We start from the raw sequence: 21,901 nt of genomic DNA, 5'->3' as shown, positions 1-21,901 counted from the left end.
TAATCTGATTAATGTTTCTTTGAAGAGCTGTGCTGAAGGCAAGTATGCTGTGAGGTTCTCAGTTTCCAAGAGCACACAAACTGACCACTCACATGTACTCCTTAGCCTCAAAATGGCTGCCTCCTCCTGGGTATTTTGACTTTTAAGTAACAGACTGAAAAGGCTAGATTACTTGATCTGATAAATATTTAACATCTGCAGGTTTGGATGGTCAAATATTTCTCATACTGCACAACTATAACGTAGTAATATCCATTGACCTCCTCTATTATTTATTTTCTCAAGTTAATTATCAAGTTGGTAGCTTCAAATTTACTGCCAAAACAATTGAACAGTTGATTAAGCCACCAGTCAATCCACAGAAAATTAACTGAATATATGAACTATTATGTTATATTGTAATTCATTAATTTGATCGGCTAAATTTTGGGTAGTTTCTAATTCTTATATGCAGGGATTTGTTGCATTAGTCTGTTTGTGTCACTGTAAATGTAACATTCTGGTGCAGGTACATTACATTACATTTGTGGGAAAGAGATGCAACATCTCACTGAACGATCGATTGGTTGTAAACTATTAAATTAATCACGAATTATACACTTTCAACTTGTGGGATTGATAAAGTTTTCAAATAAAATAAATAAGTAAATGAAAAAGTAAATAAAAAGGTAAACAAGGCTGCTCAGTCGTATCATTTACTACAGATGAAATCATCAAAAAAAATTCATGGTCCGCAGTGGTGGAGTTGTTGTAGGATCGCAAACATGAGATCATTAGAAGGCAGCCGATGGAGTGTTCACTTGTTGTCATGGTTACAGTAATGCTATCTCGCAAAGATACAGAAATCTTTAACAAATCCGTGGATCCAGACTATAAGCTGCATCAGTGCCAGAATCTAATCATTTGGTCCTTGTGCCATTTCTGACCTTCCCTGGAAATTTCATCTAAATCTGTTCGTCTGTTTTTGAGAAATGTTGCTAACAGACAAACAGACAGACAGACAAACCACGTCGATCATCACATAACTCTGCCATGTTTCTTGGCAGACTAATAAAAGGTGGCATGACACTATCAGTGTTTGGATCAGTGTAGTTTTGCCAGTTTCCACTTCCTGGATTATTTAAGTATACAATTAAAACAAAATCATAAATAAATACCCTAGTTTGACTATTTTTTTTAGCAAAAACTATACATATATTTTTTTAATTCCAACTTGTTGACTGTTAATACTTTTGGGATTCTTTACTCCTCTATGACAATAAACTGAATGTTTTTGTGCTGTGGACAAATCAAGACATTTCAGGACGTCATCTTGGGCATTGGGGAACATAAATGAACATCTGTTTTCACTAATTTATGACATTTTATAGATCACAAATCTAATTAATTAACTGAGAAAAGAATTGACAGATAATGAAAATAATTACTACTTGCAGCCACAGTGGGAAAAAATATTTTGCAGATTAAATATAATGACGGATAAAAAAGCTATCCACCTAAAAATGTTGAAAATAGCCATTAGTTACAGAACTACTCCAAATAAACAGCTTTTAAATGACATCAATATGCACACACTTGTTTTCTGAATGAGCTGCAATCAAACACAAATTTGCAACAAGGATGTTAGGCTTTCAAGACTGGTAATATTCCCATTACTGATTTGAACAGAAAGAAGCGATTATTAACATGAAATGTATTACTGCTCCCTTATTTTCTGAAATTTCCCCTCCTAATACTGAACATCATCTACTGGGAAGTGACTCACAGCTGCTCATCACTTCCCCTCTTATGACCTCATCAGTCTGTGCACAGAGTCCGAGCCAGAAACCCAACCAGCAGCTACAGGAGGAGATGAAACAGGATGCAGCTGAAGCACATACGGTCTGCTGTGTAAGATAACGACCAACTGTACATGCAGCGCTGTATATAAAAACATACATATCTACCAGAGAAACATCTGTATTAAGAGAGGCTCGCTGTCACTTACCCAGAGGCAGTACGGAGTTAGACAGCATGACCACACGTACAGCACAGCTCTCAGCACGGTGCCCATCTCTGCTCTGCCGCACCCAACGGCCTCAGACCCTCACACACTTACACCGGTGATGTCACCACACAACTATTATCTCATCTCTGGGAGTCCGAGGATGCTTCTGTCAGCCATTTCCCAAAAGTAATCATTTCTGTGATCTGCTGACACCGTCACTCATGGCTTTAAACGCGATTTCCTCAGCCAGATTTATAAATTTTAAATAATCTAAAACAAACACAGTACTTTGTTGAAGACGTACTATATGTGATGCTGTTTTATTAACAAACTGAAAACAATCTGGAAGTGTGTCTGTGTTTTTGTCACATTGTATCATTTCAAATTATGCCATGCTGAGTTCCTGCTGCTATCACTGAGGTATCACTGAACCTGATACATGAAACATGAACAGAAACAATAAATTGATTAGCTGATCGCTATTAGGTTAGCTTCATACTTGTGAGAATGTGTTGATTTTGTCTTCAGTGACAATAAGATGAATATTATTAGGTGTTGGACTGCTACAAAATGACTAATAAAAGCTAGAGGTGTCACAATTATCAACAATATTATTGACAATACCCATGTTTTATTAAAAAAATATACAATGATATCATGATATCCACGCACTTATTCTCTCTCTACCTCTCCACATTCAGAATTTTGAGTGTAATTAATTTGCCAAAAAAAGACAAAACACAGTGAATCTGATTTGGTATTCTTTTCTCTGAACATATCATTATTGTAGATTCTTTTGGCTATGGTCATCGTTTAGTGAAACTTTAGGAAACTGTCATGGGCTTTTTTTTTTTTTTTAATTAAACTCTACAGACCAAACAGTTAGCAGAATAAATAATGAAAATAATCATGAGCTGTAGTGTTAGACCAGTGTGATATTCTGCTTTATAACTTTGTAAGTTTACCTTTACACTAATGCATGGTCACATTCAGCAGTGACATGGGACATGGAAATGATAGCATTTTTATATATTATATTAAACTGTAGTATGTAGTGTGTTTCAAAAACATAGTGGTGCTAAGACTCTAAAATGGGTCATTGACATTTACACATTTAAACAATTAGAGGCAGTTTTATAATGCAAAACAATTAAAATATTCCATTTCCCATCAGACTATTTTAATCTGTCTTTAGTAGTTTTTAACATGAATGTGAAATGCCTCTACTTCAGTGAATTATGTTCAGTGCTTTCTTGGCTGTTATAACATTTGGAATTTGATGTACTTCCTTAAACAGTGGCCTGATTAAACTATTCCAATTAGCTCCACTACCATCACCTCTGCAGTGCAGTAGTTTCAACATCTTTTTTCAAACCTGAGAACACTGTAAATGGCAACAAGGAGCAGCTCAGACACCAGGACAGTTGACACATCAAGCTGAAACACAACCACTAGATGGCAGTAGTGACCTTGAACTTACAGTGACTTAATCTGAGCTCCATATCACAGCCGTGTGCAACTGTAAAACGCAACACATTGTACTTTTGGGTTCATAGTGCAGGCCTTTATCCTGAGGCTACAATTACAGTCTCAATGACAAAAGGCAAAGTGAACCCAACCCTGTACAGGTGATAAATGTTTGAATGTCATGGCATGCGTGTGTGTCATGTTAGTTACTGATACCTGGGAGGAGACATATTTTTGTTTACCCATTTTGAAATAAAAAAAAAACCATTAAGTATATAGTTAAATCTTAGTAATAGCAGTTATAACTGATCAGCATGGAGAAACACAGACACACAAATATTACATGTCTGCTTGGCTGCGTGACAAATGATCATTATGGCTCATTTTACTTCAAAGGTTACCTGAGCCATGTTGACAGGTTTCTGATAAATGAGCAATGAGAGTATGTACCCATTAGCCATTTGTCTAATCCCATCCTGAATTACAGGCCTGAGAAGGTGTTTGGCCACCACTTGCCTAGAAACATTACGTGGGTTAGGCGGAGGTGAGTGCAGGGAGGGCCATGCCTTCAACGTTAGTCATCAGCTCTTCACCAATGAGTCCAGCAGCAACTAACTTCAGTCAACCGACCACATTCCACTACTGGCTGTCTTCAGTGCATGAGACACACACACACACACACAGAAACACAGGCTTAAAAAAAACATAGCGTCGCTCATACTCAAGTGCACACAGATTTCCCTCCCTGTCTCCAAGGAGCTCTTAGAGAAACAGTCCAAATGAAAACGGCAATTTATAACAAAGGGCTCTCAGCCAGTCGTCTAACTGACTCAATGACTTGAGCAGCAGTTTTAAATCTCACTGAGTTACAGCTTCAGTTTTTGCGGAGACTGAGCTGCAGCCTGACTCACCCAGCTGTGTCGGTCCCGCTCTCTGTGGGCGCTGCGACTCCTCATCCTGGAAAGGCTTACTTCTACAGCGCTGCTTGAAGGTGCTGATCGCCGCGACACACTCCGAGACCGCATCCTGTTCAACTCCTAACAACAAGAAGGGATCAAAGTGAACATCTGTACCACTGTACGCATACAGGATCTCACTATCATGCTACATGGTAGTGTACTGTAAATCTGTGAGGGACATTCATACAGAACAATGACAATTTTGACTTTAGGTTTACCTGATAATATTGGGACATACAGTCATGGAAAAAATTATTAGACCACCCTTGTTTTCTTCAATTTCTTGTTCATTTCAATGCCTGGTATCATTAAAGGTATATTACCTGAAGAATACAATGAACACGACAAAAAATGCAGCTGATTCCATGATACTTTATGTCCTATTTGAGATGCTTTAGCTTCATTGTATTCCCAGGGTATATCAGAGGCCATTTAGCGTCATTATTAGCACTGCACATGCAAAGGCCTAGAGTGGTTTCCTGCTTGCATTCAAGCCGTTGCACAACTCACAAGTTATCAGCTCTCACATAATGCCTCAAACAAAAGAATTATGTGAAGCCACAAAGGCAGCAATCTTGGCACTGTTGGAAATTGGCATGAGTGAGAGACAGGTAGCGAAAAACTGAAGATCTCCAAGACAGTCATTCATTACACCAAGAAAAAACAAGCCGAACACGGTGCTACCAAATTGCTAGCTGGTCGCAGCAGGAAACATCTTTCTACTCCACTACATGACCTTCACTCATCTGTTCCTGCATCAGGAATTGTCCTCAGACCTTCAGGGACCTTAAAAATGAGTGGGCACTGAGGAGAAATGTGACTTGTTCAACAAGGACAGTTGTAAATTGACTTCTTGAAGCTGGTCTGAAGTCACACAGGGCAGGAAGAAGCCCTTCATCAACAAAAGGCAGAGGAAAGCCCAGTTACTCTTTCCTGGGATTCACAAGGATTGGACTGTTGATGATTGGGCTAAGGTTCACTTCAGGGAGGAATCCAATTTTCAGTTGATGCCCACTCCAGCCAACTTACTGGTTAGGAGGAAGCCTGGAGAATCCTACAAACCAGACTGTTTTGCCCCTATAGTAAAACATGGGGGTGGGATCAGTGACAATCGGGGGTAGTTTCAGTATGAATGGAACAAGGCAAATGAACCAGGTCATGTTTGGGGCTACTCCTGAAAACAGTCTTCTTCCATCAGCTGGAAAACTCTTTCCTGTCTCCAATGACTGGATTTTCCAACAAGACAATGCCCCTGGCCACACAGCAAGGTCAGTTAAAGCCTGGAAGGAGAACCAGAACATCGAAACCATGCTTGGCTGCTCAATCACCAGATCTAAATCCAACTGAAAACCTGTGGAAAATCATCAGATGCAAAATGGAGAATCAGAAGCCCTTAAACAAAGCAATTGTTTGGGATTTGTGCAACAGGAATGGGCTGCTGTGACAGCAGAACAATGTCAGAAGCTGGTGGAGAGTATGCCAAGACGCATGGCTGCAGTCATCAAAAACAATGGTTAAGAATCAGTACTAACTCCTGTGTGTCTCATGAGACTAAAATAGACAGAAAAGAAAACAAGAAATGACTAAAAGCACTATTTTTGGCAGTACAACGCCATAGCTATTGATGAAAGAACAAGAAAATGATGGAAAATGACTAGATATCAGCTCTTAAATTAAACTCCTATGAGCTACTTTTGTTGTTATTAATACACTTGTCCAAACAAATGTACCTTTTGGTGGTCTAATAATTTTTCCATGACTGCATGTTAGTCTACAAAAATAGTCTTAGTCAACCAAGTTTTGATTGATTAGTTGGTTGCAGGAAAGAAAAAAAATTCCACAGGTAGTGGTGATTATCAGTCACAGACAGACATTATTGTTGTAGTATTGCTGTCCTGTCTGATAAAATTGTTTTTGTCAGACAGGAAATCTTAATTGCATGATCATTTCTGGAGGGTAAAGTACAACTCCAAAGATATGACATGTAAACTCTCCAGGCAAACATTCGCCTGCCTCTATCATTGCTTATCATTCGAACCATGTAATTCATAGAATGTTAGCCACTTAGCATAGCCATTCATGTTAGCATTTGATCACCTAGATAAATATGTGTTTATTTGCAAAATGTTCAGACAGTGTCCTTGCTGGATTTTGTTCACACAATCAGAATCATTAGCCTACCGATTCTGATGGCGTCGTAGCACTTGTAAAATATATATTTTAATGGCAAATGATCAGTTTTGTTACACTGTTTTAACAATGTTACTTATGCTACTTTTCTTAATCTCCCACAAAAAAAATTTAAACACTTCAGTGTAACTATAGTTTGAACACGTTTTTCACTGGGGGAATATTCCTTGCACACAACACCGCAATAACAGGGAGAGGCACAGGATACGTGTAAGGACACTTTCACTTAATCAAACAGACACATACATCCCTGAATGAGCAGAAGCATGGTTCGCGAATAGTGAGTCAGCATAGGTAAATAGACTGCAGTTCTACCATAGTGTTAGGACCAGGCGTAAACTAACCGTGACGTCACCCGTTGGTTTCAACGCCGAGAAAATGAAGCCCGGATTTTGCTACTTCCTGGTCGCCGTTTTGGATTTTTTGGAGCCAGTGACGTAAAAAGCGTCATCAAACAGACTGGACCGGAGAGCAACTAGGGGCAGGATTGGCTGAGAACTCTCTTATCCCGCCCACGTTTTGCCGCAGAGGCTTCTGTTGCTGTCTATCAAGTATAGCCACGCCCCCTGGCTCCGCCAACTTTAACGATTTATTTAAAATTCAGTATTGATTTATTTTAAGATCGGCCACCTGATCTCTCATTTTGACCATGAAAACTAACGGGGAAAAAATCCTGAGCTGTAGAAAATCAGTCTATGAAATTTTATTTTTTCCAAAAATGAATTGGAATCTATGGAGAAAAAGCTTTTTGGAGCCAACCCTAGCGGACGGTGTGATATTGCAAGTTTTTGACACTTCCGGGTTGGCTTCAATTCTGGAGCCAGATGCTACGTCCATTATATATACAGTCTATGGTTAGGACCAATGTCAACACATAAAATGCATGTTAACATCATAAGATTTAAATTATTACCTCCGCCAAGGAGGTTATGTGACACTCAGCGTTTGTGTGTCCGTCTGTCTGTCTGTCTGTTAGCAAGATAACTCAAAAACACGTGGGCAGATTCACATGAAATTTTGAGGGGATGTAGACTATGGTAAGAGGAAGAGCTGATTTAATTTTGGTGGCAATCCGGAAAGGATTCTGGATCACTTTGAATTTTTTAGTATGTTTTTTTTTTTTTTTTAGTATGTGGTCCAAAATATGACAAAATCACAGGTTAGTAAGTCGTCCAGCAAATTGGAGCAAGGTGTCCAGATAGCTCAACTGGTTAAGAAGGTGATTCGTAAACAGAACTGTGTCAGAAATGCAGGTTCGATTCCAGCTCATGATCCTTTACTGCATGGGTTTCCCGTTTTCCTCTCTATCCTTGGCAGAGGTCTGCACTCTCTGAGTGCTTTTCTAGTTGTACATAAAATCTAAAAACTTTCTGCTATCTTGCAGACATGAAAAGCCCAAGGATAGTATGAACTAGAGTTCCTATATTAAGAGAGTAGCGACATGACATGTCCAAAAATTTTGGTCACGTGATCTATGGGCGCCATTTTGTTTCCTATTCATGAACGCCGGGTTTTTCTGTTAACGTTGTTTACACCGCAGAGAGTAATTCTAGGTCTTCCAACGCTTCCTAAATTCCCTGAAAAATGACGGGCTGTTGTGCCTTTGGGTGCACAAATCGGTCAGAGAAGGGATTCCACATGTTTAGGTTTCCCAGTGATCCTGAAAGAAGGAAACTGTGGGAAAATAAAGTCCGGAGAGTGGGATGGAAACTGACTTCATCATTGTTTTTGTGCCAGGTTAGTCCCATGTATGTACTTTCATGTTATGATGTATGGGTGAATGACAGATAGAAAAGTGGATGTGATTTCAGGGTTCTCACTAGAATTTTTTTTCACCGTAACGGCAGGTCCTCACGCGCAATAGACAGGAATGCACATGCACGCATGCGCAATAGACGGGAACGGGTCAATCGACAGGAAAGTACGGCTGAGGTGGGGAGACATAAATTAACCTAGATAGGCACCCAGTCGATAAAAACAAACGCACGTGGCGTTATCTGTCAAAATAACAACGCAGCGGCCCTAATCACAGTGTTAACCCTTCCTGTTCGGCCCCCGACCGTGGTCAGGAAGCCCGGGGTTAACCCCCTTCACTTCATCAGCAGCCGTATAGGCAAAGACACAGGAGCCCAGCCGTATTGAAGAACACTGCAGCCTTTATTGTCTATAAACAGTGGCTGAACCGCACAGTACCGCCAACCCAGCAACTACACACCTTCTCTCCTCCTCTACCGAACTGCCCTCTCTCTCGCTCGCGCTGCATTTAGGGTCGCTCGGACATCTCGCTCTCCTCCTCTCTCACACGCTGCTCTCTCTTCCTCTCTCACGACGGAGCCACACACTGTCATAACAATATTTAAAACTGATAGCGTAACGGGCCGTTACGACTGCGTAACGGGCCGTTACGCTGAAATGCGCTGGCGAGAACCCCAGATTTTAGGCAGTTGTGGTTATTTTGACTTTGACCATTTTCATGCATGGAGATGTGTTACTGGTGACTGTTGGGTACCGTAAACCCCGTTAAACTTCAGTGGCCCGTATTCGGGCCATCTTGAGATGTGAAAACGTATTTTGCTAAATTGACCGAAGCTGCAAACTCGATGATAGAAACATTATACACCCATGGAAAGCTTAGACTCTCATGAATCCGCCGGTATAAACCACTTTCAGATGTGATTACCACAGCGGATAATATAAACACATTTGTCCAACAAACAACAAATAACGACTCGCCTTTGAAGGCTCATAAATAGTCAAAGATGAAAATATTCCACAAAAATCGGCCATAATCCAACCTTGGACATCCAGACAAAACAAGCCAATAAAATATTTTGTCCAAAACATGTCTTGAAATCAGTAAACAATCCACAAATAGCTAGTTTAGTCCTCTAAATTGTAAAAAAAAAAAAAAATCATTATTATTGATAAGCAATCATCCTTTTTTACTTTTGAACGATGACTAGAAAGCTTTGAATGTAAAAATCTGAATAAAACACATAGCGCTCAAAGCGAGTACACAAACAGTCACGGGTGCATTAGTGCGTGGCACAGTGAATGGAAACAAAATGGCGTCAAATCCCCCAGTTGTCGCTACTCTCTTAATATAGGGACTCTAGCATGAACTAACCATGATAGAGAAATAATGTTGAATTAATAGAACTGTTTAACAGTAATTTTACAGTCCTTCCAGGATTTTGCAGGCGTTTTTTGTGATTGCTGCGGCCGAAAATGCCTGAATTCGCGGCAGCTTTTCTAAAAAACTGTGATAAAAGTTGCGATGTTTTAATCTTATTTGTTGTGATGAAATTGCGGGAGACAGTGACAATTACTTAAAAGCTGCATTTTTTTCCAGCTTGTAGAACAGGTTTCAACACTGTAATCGACAATATTTATTCCAAAATTAATTATTTTGCGTTCCAACCCATTTCGACAAGCTGGCACACCACGGTGGGACATTAGCAGCAGCCAGATACTGGTTTAACATGACGTGGTTGGTAGATTTGCGGCACAAAATGCTAATTTACTATTGAATGAATCATATTCTGACATATCTGTCAGTGGCTTAAAAAGTTAATTTCCCTTCCTGGCACACACATGCTCACGGCTTTTCACGTCAACTAACAAGAACAGCACTGAGAGAGCGCAGTCCTCCACCAAGACAGGTGTGTGTTCTGCATGTGTACATACCGACTCGTGTGACCTAAATATGTAGCCGGCAACTGGAATTGATGGGACTCAGAAACACCCCCACAATTTAATCTACTGTTCCTTGTATCATTTCCGATATGTCCACAGTGGTAGATTTGTTGTAGGATCACAATCATGTGATTGTCAGCAGGCCGCCGAGATAGCGTTCACTTGCTGCCATGGTCAGATGCCATGCCGCTACCTCAATGGGAAATCCTTAACAAATCCATGGATCCAAACTTTAAGCCACATCACTGCCAAAGTCTAATCATTTGGTCCTTGTGTCATTTCTGACCGACCCTGAAAATTTCATTCAAATCCCTGAGTCTGTTTTTGAGTAATGTTGGTAACAGAGGAATGATTGACACACGCTGATCGTCACATAACTCCGCCGTGTTCTTAGGTGGAATAAATAATCCAATTTACCTTCATTCTTTGAGTGCTCTAACGGATCTGGACGCAACAGTTTCCATCATGGTGATTTATGTGGTCTGTTGTCTGATCAATTCAGCAGTTCTGTTTCGTGTTTTTTTTTTTTTTTTTAAGTATGTCACTCGATGATTTTTTTTCCTTTTTTGGTATTCCACCACAGTATTGCACGGGTGTAAAACAGTTTAGCTTTGCTTTGGTGAAGAACATCAGTGAATTAATTGTTTATCATGGTCTTCAGCAGTAATTTTTGTTGGTAAATGAGAGACATTGGTATGGCACATGTCTGCATCTTCAAACCATAAACAAGGAAGTGAATTCGGTGATGTACGCGCATTACGTTTGTGCTGGGGACTGCTATGATTGGTGGAACTCACGGGAGGCGGGCCAAAATTGCGGGAAAGTTGCAGTGATTGGACAAAATTGCAAGGCCGCGCAAAATTCGCGGAGATTGGTTGATTTCGTGTGAATTCGCGCGATCGCAACATCGCAAATTCCTGGAGGGACTGATTTTAGCTGCATATTGCTTGACAGTGACAAAAACCAGGAAAAACAGTTAAGTAGAAACTGAGAATGGTTTCAGTGACTTGTTAACCCAATACTGAGCTGAAGAGAGATCATAACGTTGCCATTATTTCATTTAGCAAAACCAATAAAATGCAGTTTTATATTGGAATAATGGAACCGGTTTACCTGATTTGGCGTGTGATTAAATAAAGTTATTATTGTATACGTGTTTTTTCATTTAGATTATTTTGGCCACGTATAAATCTACTACATGACATTTAATATAATATATTGTACGTCCTTTTCAATTTTAAATGGTTTAGTCCATACATATAAATTGACATAAAAGCTTCATCCTAAACTTTGCAATTGCTAGACTGATTCCTACAAAAAAATCCTCAACCTCTTTAAAAAACGAAAACTCCAATGTGCCCATTTTCCACAGAGGCATAAACTATTAACTAGCGTCCCTGATAGTATTTCCTGGATCTGTCTCACTCACCTGGGATCCCTGTGATCTCCGGTAGCTCTGGGTCTCTCCCCTGTTGTCCGGAGGCTGTAGCTCTCTGGGAAACCAGATCTGCTCTGCTGGAGTGTTGTTATAAAGTCCACCAGCAGGGTTCCCGGCTTTAGCCTCTGCCCCAGAAAAAGGGTTCAAGTTGAAGAGGTCATCCACCACGTTAGACTTGTGTTTCTGTGGAGTCAGGAGCCGATCCTCCTGCCTGAGGAGGAGCTGCTCTGGGCTGAGACTGTTGGCATGTTTTCTAGGTTCATCCACAGGCTTGTCCACAGACATCTCAACAGGCCGCAGCTCCCATGGGTCCATAGGGGATGTTGTCCATACTGGGCTTGAGAAACCTACTGAAGTCTGTGCTGGTATGTTCCAGCTAACATCCCTTTCAGGTGTGGGCTGTAACCTCGCCCCAAGCTCAGCATCTAATCCCTGAATACTAGGCAGAGGAAACAAGTCTTTACTAGGGGTGAGCTGAGCTTGAGATGTAAAGGAGTCGATGTCAAGAATGGCAGGTTTGTAAGGCTCCTTCCAGCGTGTCGCAGCATCGCTGCGTTGGGAAGTGGACTTAGATAATGGGTCATTTCTGAGCACAGAGTCCAGATCAACAACTTTAGGCCTTAGAGATGACGACTCCAGCCACATCCTCTCCTGCTCCTCTTTCCTCTGCTTTTCTTTCAGTCTCTGTCTCTCTGTTTCTTGTTGTTTGGCTATGTGTCTCATTTTCTCAGCTTCTTCCCTTTCCATCTTCTCCTTCAGTCTGTGTCTCTCAAGCTCCATAATTTGTTGCCTGTCCTTTTCTGCCTTTTTCTGCTTTTTCGAATTCCAAGAGCTGTCTTCTTTCCATCTCTTTAAGTCTCTCTAAATCCTCCTTCCGCTGTCTCTCCTTCTCCTGTTCTCGTCTCAGCCTTTGATTTTCTAATTCCTGTCTCTCATTGTCTAATTGTCTCTGTCTCGCTCGCTCCAAGTCTCTCAACCGCTGCTTCTCCTTCTCCTGTTCTTGTTGTCTCAGCCTCTGGTTTTCTAATTCTTGTCTCTCAATGTCTAGCTGTCTTTGTCTTTCCCTCTCTAAATCTCTCTGTCGTCGTTTCTCCAGCTCCCTCTGCCTTTCCCGCTCAATCTCTTTCTGACGCTCCCTCTCCAATTCCTTTTGTCTTTCTCTCTCTTTATCAAGCTCTTTTATTCTTAACATTTCCTGTTCCAATGCCATTTGTTTCATTTTCTCTGCCTGTTCTCTCTCCATCTTCTCTCTAAGTCTCTGCTTTTCAAGTTCCAGGATCTGCTGCCTCTCCTTTTCTTTCTGTTTCTGTTTTTGAAATTCAGCAAGCTGTTGTTTCTCCAGCTCTTTGACTCTCTCCAGCTCCTCCATTCTCTGTTTCTCCTTTTGGAGTTCTAGCAGCCGTCTTTCCTTGTCCAGCTCTCTCTGTCTCTCCTCCTCCCTTTGTCGATGCCTTTCCATTTCACGCTGTCTCTCTATTTCCTGTAGTTTCTCTCTTTCAATCTCTCTCTGTCTCTCCAGTTCTCTGCGTTTTTCTCTTTCCAGTTGCCGCTGTCTTTCGAGTTCTTTCTGTTTCTCCCTCTCCAATTCTTGTAATTTCTGTTTCTCAAGCTCAGCCTGTTTCTGTTTTTCAAGCTCTATCTGTTTTAGTCTTTCCAGGGCACGCTGTTTCTTCTCCCTTTCGAGTTCTTTCTGCTTCTCCCTCTCCAATTCTTGCAATTTCTGTTTTTCGAGTTCAATCTGTTTCTGCCTCTCCATCGCACGCTGTTTCTCCTCAAATTCTTGCTTCTCCTTTTCAAACGCTTTCTGCCTTTGCCTTTCAAATTCTCTTTGCATCTCCCTTTCCTTCATTCGTGCAAATTCTAAATGGTCTTGTTTCTCTAATTCAAGTTGTTTCTGTTTTTCCCTTTCAAGCTCTTTCATTTTAGCCTTGTGTCTTTCCGTCTCCTTTTTTAGTTCTCTTTTCTTTCCAGCTTCGATCATTTCATCTTCTGCCTGTCTGTCTGATGCTGACGGGATCTCTTTGGGTGACATTTGGCTCCTCCTCATCAGCTCGTCAACTTGATCTTGAGGTCCTTTTCCGAAAACTTCATCCAATGATGGATTTTTCTTCATTGGAAGAACCTTCCCTTGTGAGCCGCCCAGAGCTGATGTCACAGAGAACTCATCAAAGGGTGCAGTCATGTCAACAATGCTTGTACCGGCATCTCCAGGAGAAACTGGCTCCTGCATTTGCCCCGTCAGAGCAAAGTAAGTTGCCCTGGGTTTCGGCTGTTCGTCTGTCTGCAGCGTTTTCAAACGTTTAGGGGCTGCAGCCACTTCATCCTGCTCTGCCACTCCCTGCCTGTCTTTGTCCTTATCTAAACTCACTTTTCCTTCCCTTTGAGATTCCTTTTGCATCCCTTTCTCTAAACCAGCATCTTGGTCAAGATTTGAGGTGGTCCACTTCTGCAAACCTCCTACTCTCAGATACCGTGGCTGCCGTTCTGGCATCACTGCCAAAGCTGGTTGTCCCTGTGCTGGACCAGCCCTCTCTGCCGCTGGCCTGCTCCCCTCTGAGCGTCTGGAGCGGAGCGTCATGGCCTTATCCTCCCACTGAGCCGACGGGACGCTCTCACTCACTGCGCAATTCTCTTCGACTGCCTGCACGGTGTCAAAGGCATGTAAAATCCGCATAGGACTTGATGGAGATACAGGTTCTTTGTAGGTGGCAGTGACCAGAGTTCCCTCATCCTCCATATCTGCTCTCTGAAATGACGGGCTGCTGAGTGCATCCTTGGCATTGTTGCCCTCGTCCATCACCAACACACTGTGCTTCTCCACATAATTTTCAAACAAGGATGCTCGCACTGTGTGTACTTCAACACCAGGACCGCTTGTCTTGGAAGTGGCACCAAATGTTTGTCTTGCCTCAGGCTCTTCAGGAGTTATAGCAGACTCTTCAGCCTGAGAAAATGAAGAGACATACTGAGAATTCACAGCAATAACAGCATTATTGCAACTAATTCTCTACTTATCCATTTGATAATCAGGCTGTTTTTTTTTAATTAAATTGTTATCACCACTTTAACACTATGCATCTGGTACAGAAAGAATCAACTGACAGAAACAAAAGACTCAAAAAATAACTCTTAAATGAAGCACATTTTACTACTATAAAACCTGAGAGTAGAGAAAGTGTGAGTTGACAGCAGAACAGGAAAATACAACACACAAAGGAGCTCAAATGATTGACTGAACAATTGTCAGCACACAAACGGAACCCCCTTCTTCTATGTTGGCCTCATAACTGTGGGTGTGGTGCCAAGGTGGTAATCAAAGCTGCTCTGTATTGACCTTTTTTTCACTGATCTCTTCTCTGCGTGTTTCATAACTAGCAGCCACTGGGGATGATTAATGCTTTGGGTGTCTTTGGTTTCACAGCTTTGTACATCAATGACAGCAATTCTTTCAGCTGCAATGCCCCATTTCCTCTATGGAAAGTTCCTTCTGAATGTAGACAGGCTTTGGCCACATAAAACGTAAGAACTCCTTAAGCAAGGTGTATTTCAGAATGGTTTTAAGTGTAACTACAATGGCAGATACACAATTATCTCATCCAATCAAGTCCCATCTAGTTCAAACAAATATAACTGAGACTTCACTTCCTTCGGCAGATTGCAAACATTAATATCCTCTTTCTTCTTTGTCTTTTCTTCTTCTTGTTATGTACCTTGGATTTCATATTGGCAAGAGATGACATGAGACACACTGAAACGAGAACCTGTTTAGAGAATAGCACTGCTTTTCCGAGCACTAAGCTTCCTCATTGTTATGCTCATTTGCTTGCTAAACATAGGCCAAACCCAACAAAAATCCGTTCCTACAAAGCTTAGCCCCTCTCTTACCCTCCTCTGAGGATCTTTGCTGATCTCATGGCGGTCTGCTGCCTCAGTGAGGGAAACAAGGTCTGGTGACCTCTCGGACGAAAACCTGATGAACATACATCACACAAGACAAAAGCCATGCATGACAATGGAACTCCTGGACAAAGACACAAAACAAAACCAAACTGAGGAAACTTTAAAAGCAGCTCTTACCTTTTAGTTAGGTCAAGGGGCAGAGGGCGGGGCTTCAGTGCTGGTTTCAGGACAGGGCTCTGAGTTGGCGTTGTGTCCTCTGTTAGCTGTTTGATGAGCCGCTTAACACCCACTGGTGGTTCTGTATCAGGAACCAGCTGCACTGGAGACTGAGGATCTGGTCCCAGGCCTGTGGCACCAGGCACAGGAGAAGTCGATGAATCGAGGAGAAGACTGATTCGCGATTTGATGCTGACGCCACGCTTATCCTCATCAGTCTCTTTCATTTCTTCTGCCTTTTTGTTGCTTTGGTCTGAGAGGACAGGATCACCTACACCATCAGTTCTTTGTGCTGTGGTACTCTTGGGGGTTTTATCTTGCTCTCTGTTCTGTGGCAGTGCCTTCTCCTCTGGAGTGTTCTCTTTAGTATCTGCTTTAGGGCTTTTACGGTGCAGTGAAAGACCAATAGACTCAAACTTGGACGTGAGATCAGCTGAAAGGGGTCGTCTTGTGGCCCAGCGAGGTGCTGGAACTGATGTCTCTGCTTTAGTTGGACTGCCAGGAAAAATGGCTGAAACAGGTCTGGGCCTGGAGCCTCTGGTCTGGGGTCGCAGTGGAACCGATACTTCAGGCAAAGCTTTTTCTTTTGCTTCTTCCTCTTGCCCTACCTGAGCAAGAAAACCCATGGACTTAGCTCTGGTAATGGAGGTAGCACTTTTACTCTGTGCTGTCTGATCATTCTCGTCTTCCTTTTTAGTGGTTCCAGACCACTCTGCAGATGGAAGCTTTTTAAGACTTTTGGAATGGGCTAAGTTTGAGGCAGCAGGTTTCTGCCTCTCTACTGGCACAGGGGCAGTGGGTTTGCTGGGATCTCCAGGGTCGAGTGGAGGCGCTGGTTTAAATGGCTGGACCGTTGGCTTGGTTGTTTGTCCAGCGTTGACCTTATTAGATGTTTTAAAGGAGGTAGGGGCAGGACGATTGGGGCTGGCTGATACTGGCCTGGGTTTGCCGGTGGCAACGGGTTGCTGTGGTTTTGGACTGGTTGGAAACTCAGGTTTGTATCCAGCAAGGCGAGTGGACTCTGGTCGGGGTTTGGTTTGGGGTTTAGGGGCAAGTATGGGCTTAATAGTGGGATTTTTCTCCACAGCAAAAGGTTTGGGAGTCAGTCGGGGCTTGGGGCCGGGGACAGGTTTGTTAGGTTCTGGTGTGATGATATGTGACTGATTGATAGATGAAATCTCGATAAGGCTCTTATTGCTGGAGTCAGTCAGAGGACTCAGGTGAAGGCGTCCTCCTGCCACTGGCCTCCCTACCTCCCCAGTTTTAACCTCCACCTGAGCAGCCATCCTTTGTAACAGCACCTTTTTGTAAATACAAATAAAAAAAAAATCACCTCAGCACAACAAAGTATTTATTTTATCATTGAGGTATTCAAAAAACAGCACAATATCATACAAATTAACTTATAATTAGCCTAAAAGCAGTCATATCTATCCAGTATGGACTTTGTCTTATGGAGTGTCTTACATTACATAACAATTATAAGCCTTAGTAGGAAAGACATTTATAAAAGTTTATTGATCACACTGGCAGGTTAAAGCACATGTGCCGATTGTTAAACATGACGTAACAATTAGCAAATGGCTGTTTTTTTCCATCCATATTCACATTAATATGCCGTTCCTTTTATAACTGCAGTGGTTACTTGTTTGTGCAAAATACCACATTCACAACTCACTAGCCAAAAGTCCTCTCTGTTAGTTATTTTTGTTTTTTGTAATGTAAACATCTGGTAAAATTTTCAGTAAAATAACAACACTCTCAAAGTAAACACTGACTTTTCATAGCTGAACAATCACTGGTGGACCAGATAACATTAAAGTTTAGGTCCATTAAACTTGCATGATAACTACATCAGTTGTTGGCGCAGTGATCATTTATGTTCTTCATTGCACATTTATTTTGAAAAAGGACTGTTGTTTAAGTACCAGTTGTGTTAGTAGGAGCTTAAGTTACAAGACATGATTTGATTCCATACTAAAATGTGTTTCCTGTATTTTTTACACAGACTATAATTGATTATCTACAGCAACTGTGCTCCTTCAGGAAATATTTTAACGCTGGTTGCACTAAGCTTTGTTAAAAAAATAAGGTGCTACAATATATGTTGCCTTGTCTATACAAACAGTATTATTTAGTTTAGAATGTGGTAGACACTGTAGCGCAATGTAGTGTGGAGCGGACAGAATTATTGTTTTTACTTTACTCAGTTTTACTGGGTCAGTGTGATAAAATTTACCTTAAACTTTATCCACTTTTTGTTGGTAATCTACCAAAATATCAGGTAAAGAAGTGCCTCACTAAGTTGAATTACTGGTGTCATAGTAATCATGACTGCATACCTTTAAGGTGGATCCTGAGACAAGGAGGGGCAGGACAACGGTACAATGTCACTGTTTTCTTTGCTTTGTTATGCTGTAACACCAGCATACAGGGTGGGGAAGCAAAAATGTCCTGTCAGGTAAAACCAACTATAAATTGGTATAACTGTTTTATTCTTTGGAATTTTGAACTGATTTCTTGAAGAACACAAATTTAAAGCTTTCAGAACATGTTTATTCAATCTGTCCTCCATCAGCCATGATGAAGGCCTCGATACAGCCTCTGAAAGAGGCACAGGACCTCCTGATATCCTCCTTGGGGTAGGCCTCCCATTCCCTGGAGAATGCAGCCTTAAGTAAATCCATATTGGCATGAGGGGTGGCATTAGCCCTCAACTAGTGGCGCCCCATCATAAAAAATCCAGGGGGTTTAGATCAGGTGAGCTCAGGGGCCAAATGCCTTTGGCCAGAAGTTTGCCATATTCTACTCACAGAACTTTTGGACCTTGATTGATGTGTGAGCAGGAGCCCCATCTTGCTGCCACACATAGTTGTTGTCAGAATAGGTGGCCTTCAGCCAGGGCGAAACGGTGTATCTCACAACTTTGTAGTACACATCAGCCCCAATTTTCTGATCTGGCTTGAAGAAGTAGGGGGGCATCTTATTGCCATCTGAGCCCAAGACTCCCAGGACCATCTGGAGATCTCTTGGTGCCCAAACTGGATTGTCTGGCATGCTGGGCGCAGCGAATGGTCCTCTGATGCCAACAATCTTGGCAATGTCCTTCTGAGGGATTTGGGCATCCAGGAGATCACAAACCCTGTTGCGTTTTGCTTGTTGCTTGCTCATTTCACAATGCACCAAGGTCTGACAAATACTAAAAAGATGGGTTAAAGGTAAGGAACTTTAATTTTAATTATTGTTTTGATTACCCTCACCGTTTGGGCAGGACATTCAAATTTGTCAATGGGACATTTTTGCTTCCCCACCCTGTATTAGTCTTTGACAGTGAATGGGGGATTTCACTGCAAACTCACACCAGACTGCCATTAAACACTCAGCTCCACCCCAGTGAACTTTTAAGACTACTATCACCAGCCTCTTCAAAATAAAGCAGGTACAGTGATAAACATATGATAGCTGGAGATCAACGAGCGACGGTGATGATAACTGTTTTTATCAGTTGTTTCTATGCTGACAATGAAGACAGAAAACTACTCAAGCATTTCTGTGTTAGCCCTTTAAGAGGCTCCTGCTTCACGTCTGATAATGCTTTCCACATGTTGCTGTTGAGTTATTTCACTGAACAGACCAGCAAGTTCTTTTGGAACTGCTGCTGCTGCAAAAAAAAACAACCCAAAAAACAGGACATCCTACCTGACCAGATGTCAACAGTCTGCTGTCGAGCTCAGGCTTTTGTTGTAACCAAACTGTGATGTCATATCACACAGGAGGAAGGAGCCTGAGGGGAACACACTTTACGTCAATAGAGCGCACAAACTTTTCACATATGACAACAGACATGCTTCAGGCTATGGTAGAGAAATCAGAGCAGAGCTACAGAGGGGCTGTCCCAAAGTCTCTTCACTGTGCTGTTCTCACGCCTTTGTACAAGTCGCAAGTAGATGATAATGTTTACACTGACACAGACTTGAGTAAACACAGTCACACCCATACATTTGAGCTGATGGGATATTAGTCCACACATTATAAAAAAAAAAAAAACTACAAAATGCACAACGAAAGTCATTAAGTCAGTACTGTGATATGTTTACCTTTCCCTGTTGGTATATTTGCATTATGTCCAGCATCACTCCTCACCCGCCAATCCTCACGCACAGCTTACTACGTCTATGTAAATTCAATCTGTGAATGTTGGAACCATAAATATTGCAAATGCTTCTGTCTGCTGCCACTTACATGTGAGCCATGTGTTATTAACCTCTCTAAGCTTATTCTGTGCATCTCATTTTATGCACTAACCGATAACGTCCAACTTCTCAACAGCCAGTTAAGTTATTATATCCCACAGAGAAACAAAACAAATATAGAAAATGGAAACCCAAGGAAAGAAAGTGACACTGAAAAAACACGGACTGACTTGTGCTTGGCTAAGAAAGATTGAAAAGTTGAAAACTTGAACTTTAGATGTTGACAGGAAACGCCTTCGCCAAGATGGAATGCTAAACATTCGCTGTGATGGTGGGTCAAGCAGCACAGCAGGGATTAGGAAAGTGTCTGCCTTATATAGACCCAGGCATACAAGTGAGTACTCTACACAAAACTCATTACTGAGAGCTACAAAAACAACAGTCAATAAGTCAGAACTGCACTAGTTCTAGCTTGGTACATACAAATGCTGAATATTCAATATTTTTGGCAGGTATCTTTGGAGGATCTATCAACAGACATATCTCTTTGATTTCTAGCAGGAAGTAGAGAAGAGCAGGGCAAAGGGTAACCGGTAAATAGTTTGTTGTGTTTTGGCCTGGCTGTTAGTAGAAAAAAATATCAAGTCATTAACCTTGTTCAGCCAGTTATGCAAAGGAAACTTTCTTCCAAAGACAACAGACAACTTCATGTTACCTAATCTACTGACATCTACAAAAAGTAGTACAGTCACTCTAAGATGAGTTCTCACACAGTGCAAAACAAAGCTTTAAGTTACAATCTACAAACACTGGAGCAGAGCTACATCTACAGATTAAGTTGCCTGCTGTCATTTAAGAGGACTCTATGCAGAGATTAGTCTGTCTGTGATATTTGTCAGTATTAATGGACAGATTTAGCATAATCTTGCAAACAAAAAGTACTCCAGGTACAATTAAATCCAACTTTAAATGTGTCAATGCACCACTTCTTTACAAAAAAAATGAAGATTTAATGTGTTTACCTGTCAGATGCTACATACACCCACCCTCCCCCCACTAATTATGATAACTAAAACACAGATGAATTAGCAATTCAAAGACAGATCATCAGTAGTGTCTCAATTAAATCCAAACCATGTTACAACGGTGGCTGCTTTTGGTGATTTTCCATCTGCCCCACTCCCGTGTTTGCAACAAGTGCTACCTCTTCCTCATGTCCTGCTGCTCACCTACACCGCCTCGTATCGTGGACAGGATCCGCTCCAATTCCGCAAAAACAATACAGAGTTGGCCTGCTCACATTGACTACTAGAAAATTGTGCACAAGTACTGAATGAGCGAGATGCCTTCAAAGTAAACGCAGAGCTGAAGCTGTCTGATAATTCCCGCAGACTTCAAATGAGAGGAGAGATAAACGCATCAACAGCTTGCTGGCTAGCAGCCGTAAGCTAACAACTGAAGAAGCTGAACTCGCAAAATGGAAAGACTAACTGGAGCTGGATGTTTGACACGAACTGGAGACAACTTACCAAGCGATAAAAGTCAGTTTTTCCTCTCTTCTTGTCGAAACAACTTTAAACACGATATGTCCACGCAAGCTAGCAGGATAAATAGGAGTCGTGACAATTGGTTACTAGAGAGGCTAGCGGAGGAGCTAACTTAGCAGGTTTACATAGCTAGCCAACTGACTGGCTATCCCGTCTCAGGTTGCAGTGCTGTTGACAGGATCGACTAGACGGAGAACAAGCCGCTGGACTGGTTAGCAGCCGCAGCACAGTCAAGCTAGACAACACCACATACTGCTTCCAGAAAGCACTGTGAAAATACAGCGTAGCAAACCATAAACTGGTCCTCG

General features: G+C 41.7%; 2 protein-coding genes across 4 annotated transcripts in view; both read right to left on the bottom strand.

Annotated features, from left to right (window-relative positions):
* LOC127530206 (uncharacterized protein KIAA1671-like) overlaps positions 1-12,517 on the bottom strand; it is a 25,681-nt gene extending 13,164 nt beyond the window's left edge. The window contains exons 1-2 of one of the 2 annotated variants that reach the window (XM_022196887.2): positions 11,729-12,517; positions 4,366-4,491 (exon numbers count right to left, since the gene is read on the bottom strand). In XM_022196887.2, the coding sequence (XP_022052579.2) occupies positions 4,366-4,491; positions 11,729-12,517 (915 nt within the window). Of the gene's footprint in view, positions 1-1,987; positions 2,178-4,365; positions 4,492-11,728 lie in introns of those variants that run through there. The other variant, XM_051950453.1, reaches the window with a different exon arrangement.
* si:ch73-138n13.1 (trichohyalin) lies at positions 12,507-21,901 on the bottom strand. 2 transcript variants are annotated; one of them, XM_051950447.1, is made up of 5 exons: positions 21,576-21,901; positions 19,553-19,637; positions 15,815-17,154; positions 15,623-15,707; positions 12,507-14,681 (listed from the first exon to the last, which is right to left on the bottom strand). In XM_051950447.1, exons 3-5 carry the CDS (start codon positions 17,137-17,139, stop codon positions 12,507-12,509), a joined length of 3,585 nt encoding a protein of 1,194 aa, XP_051806407.1. In that variant the 5' UTR covers positions 17,140-17,154; positions 19,553-19,637; positions 21,576-21,901. The 2 variants fall into 2 exon arrangements, with proteins under 2 accessions (XP_051806407.1, XP_051806408.1); XM_051950448.1 differs by lacking the exon at positions 15,623-15,707.

This window comes from Acanthochromis polyacanthus, chromosome 7 (genome assembly GCF_021347895.1).
Source record: "Acanthochromis polyacanthus isolate Apoly-LR-REF ecotype Palm Island chromosome 7, KAUST_Apoly_ChrSc, whole genome shotgun sequence".
Classification (NCBI taxonomy): domain Eukaryota; kingdom Metazoa; phylum Chordata; class Actinopteri; family Pomacentridae; genus Acanthochromis; species Acanthochromis polyacanthus.
This window is presented reverse-complemented; position numbering and strand designations above follow the sequence as displayed.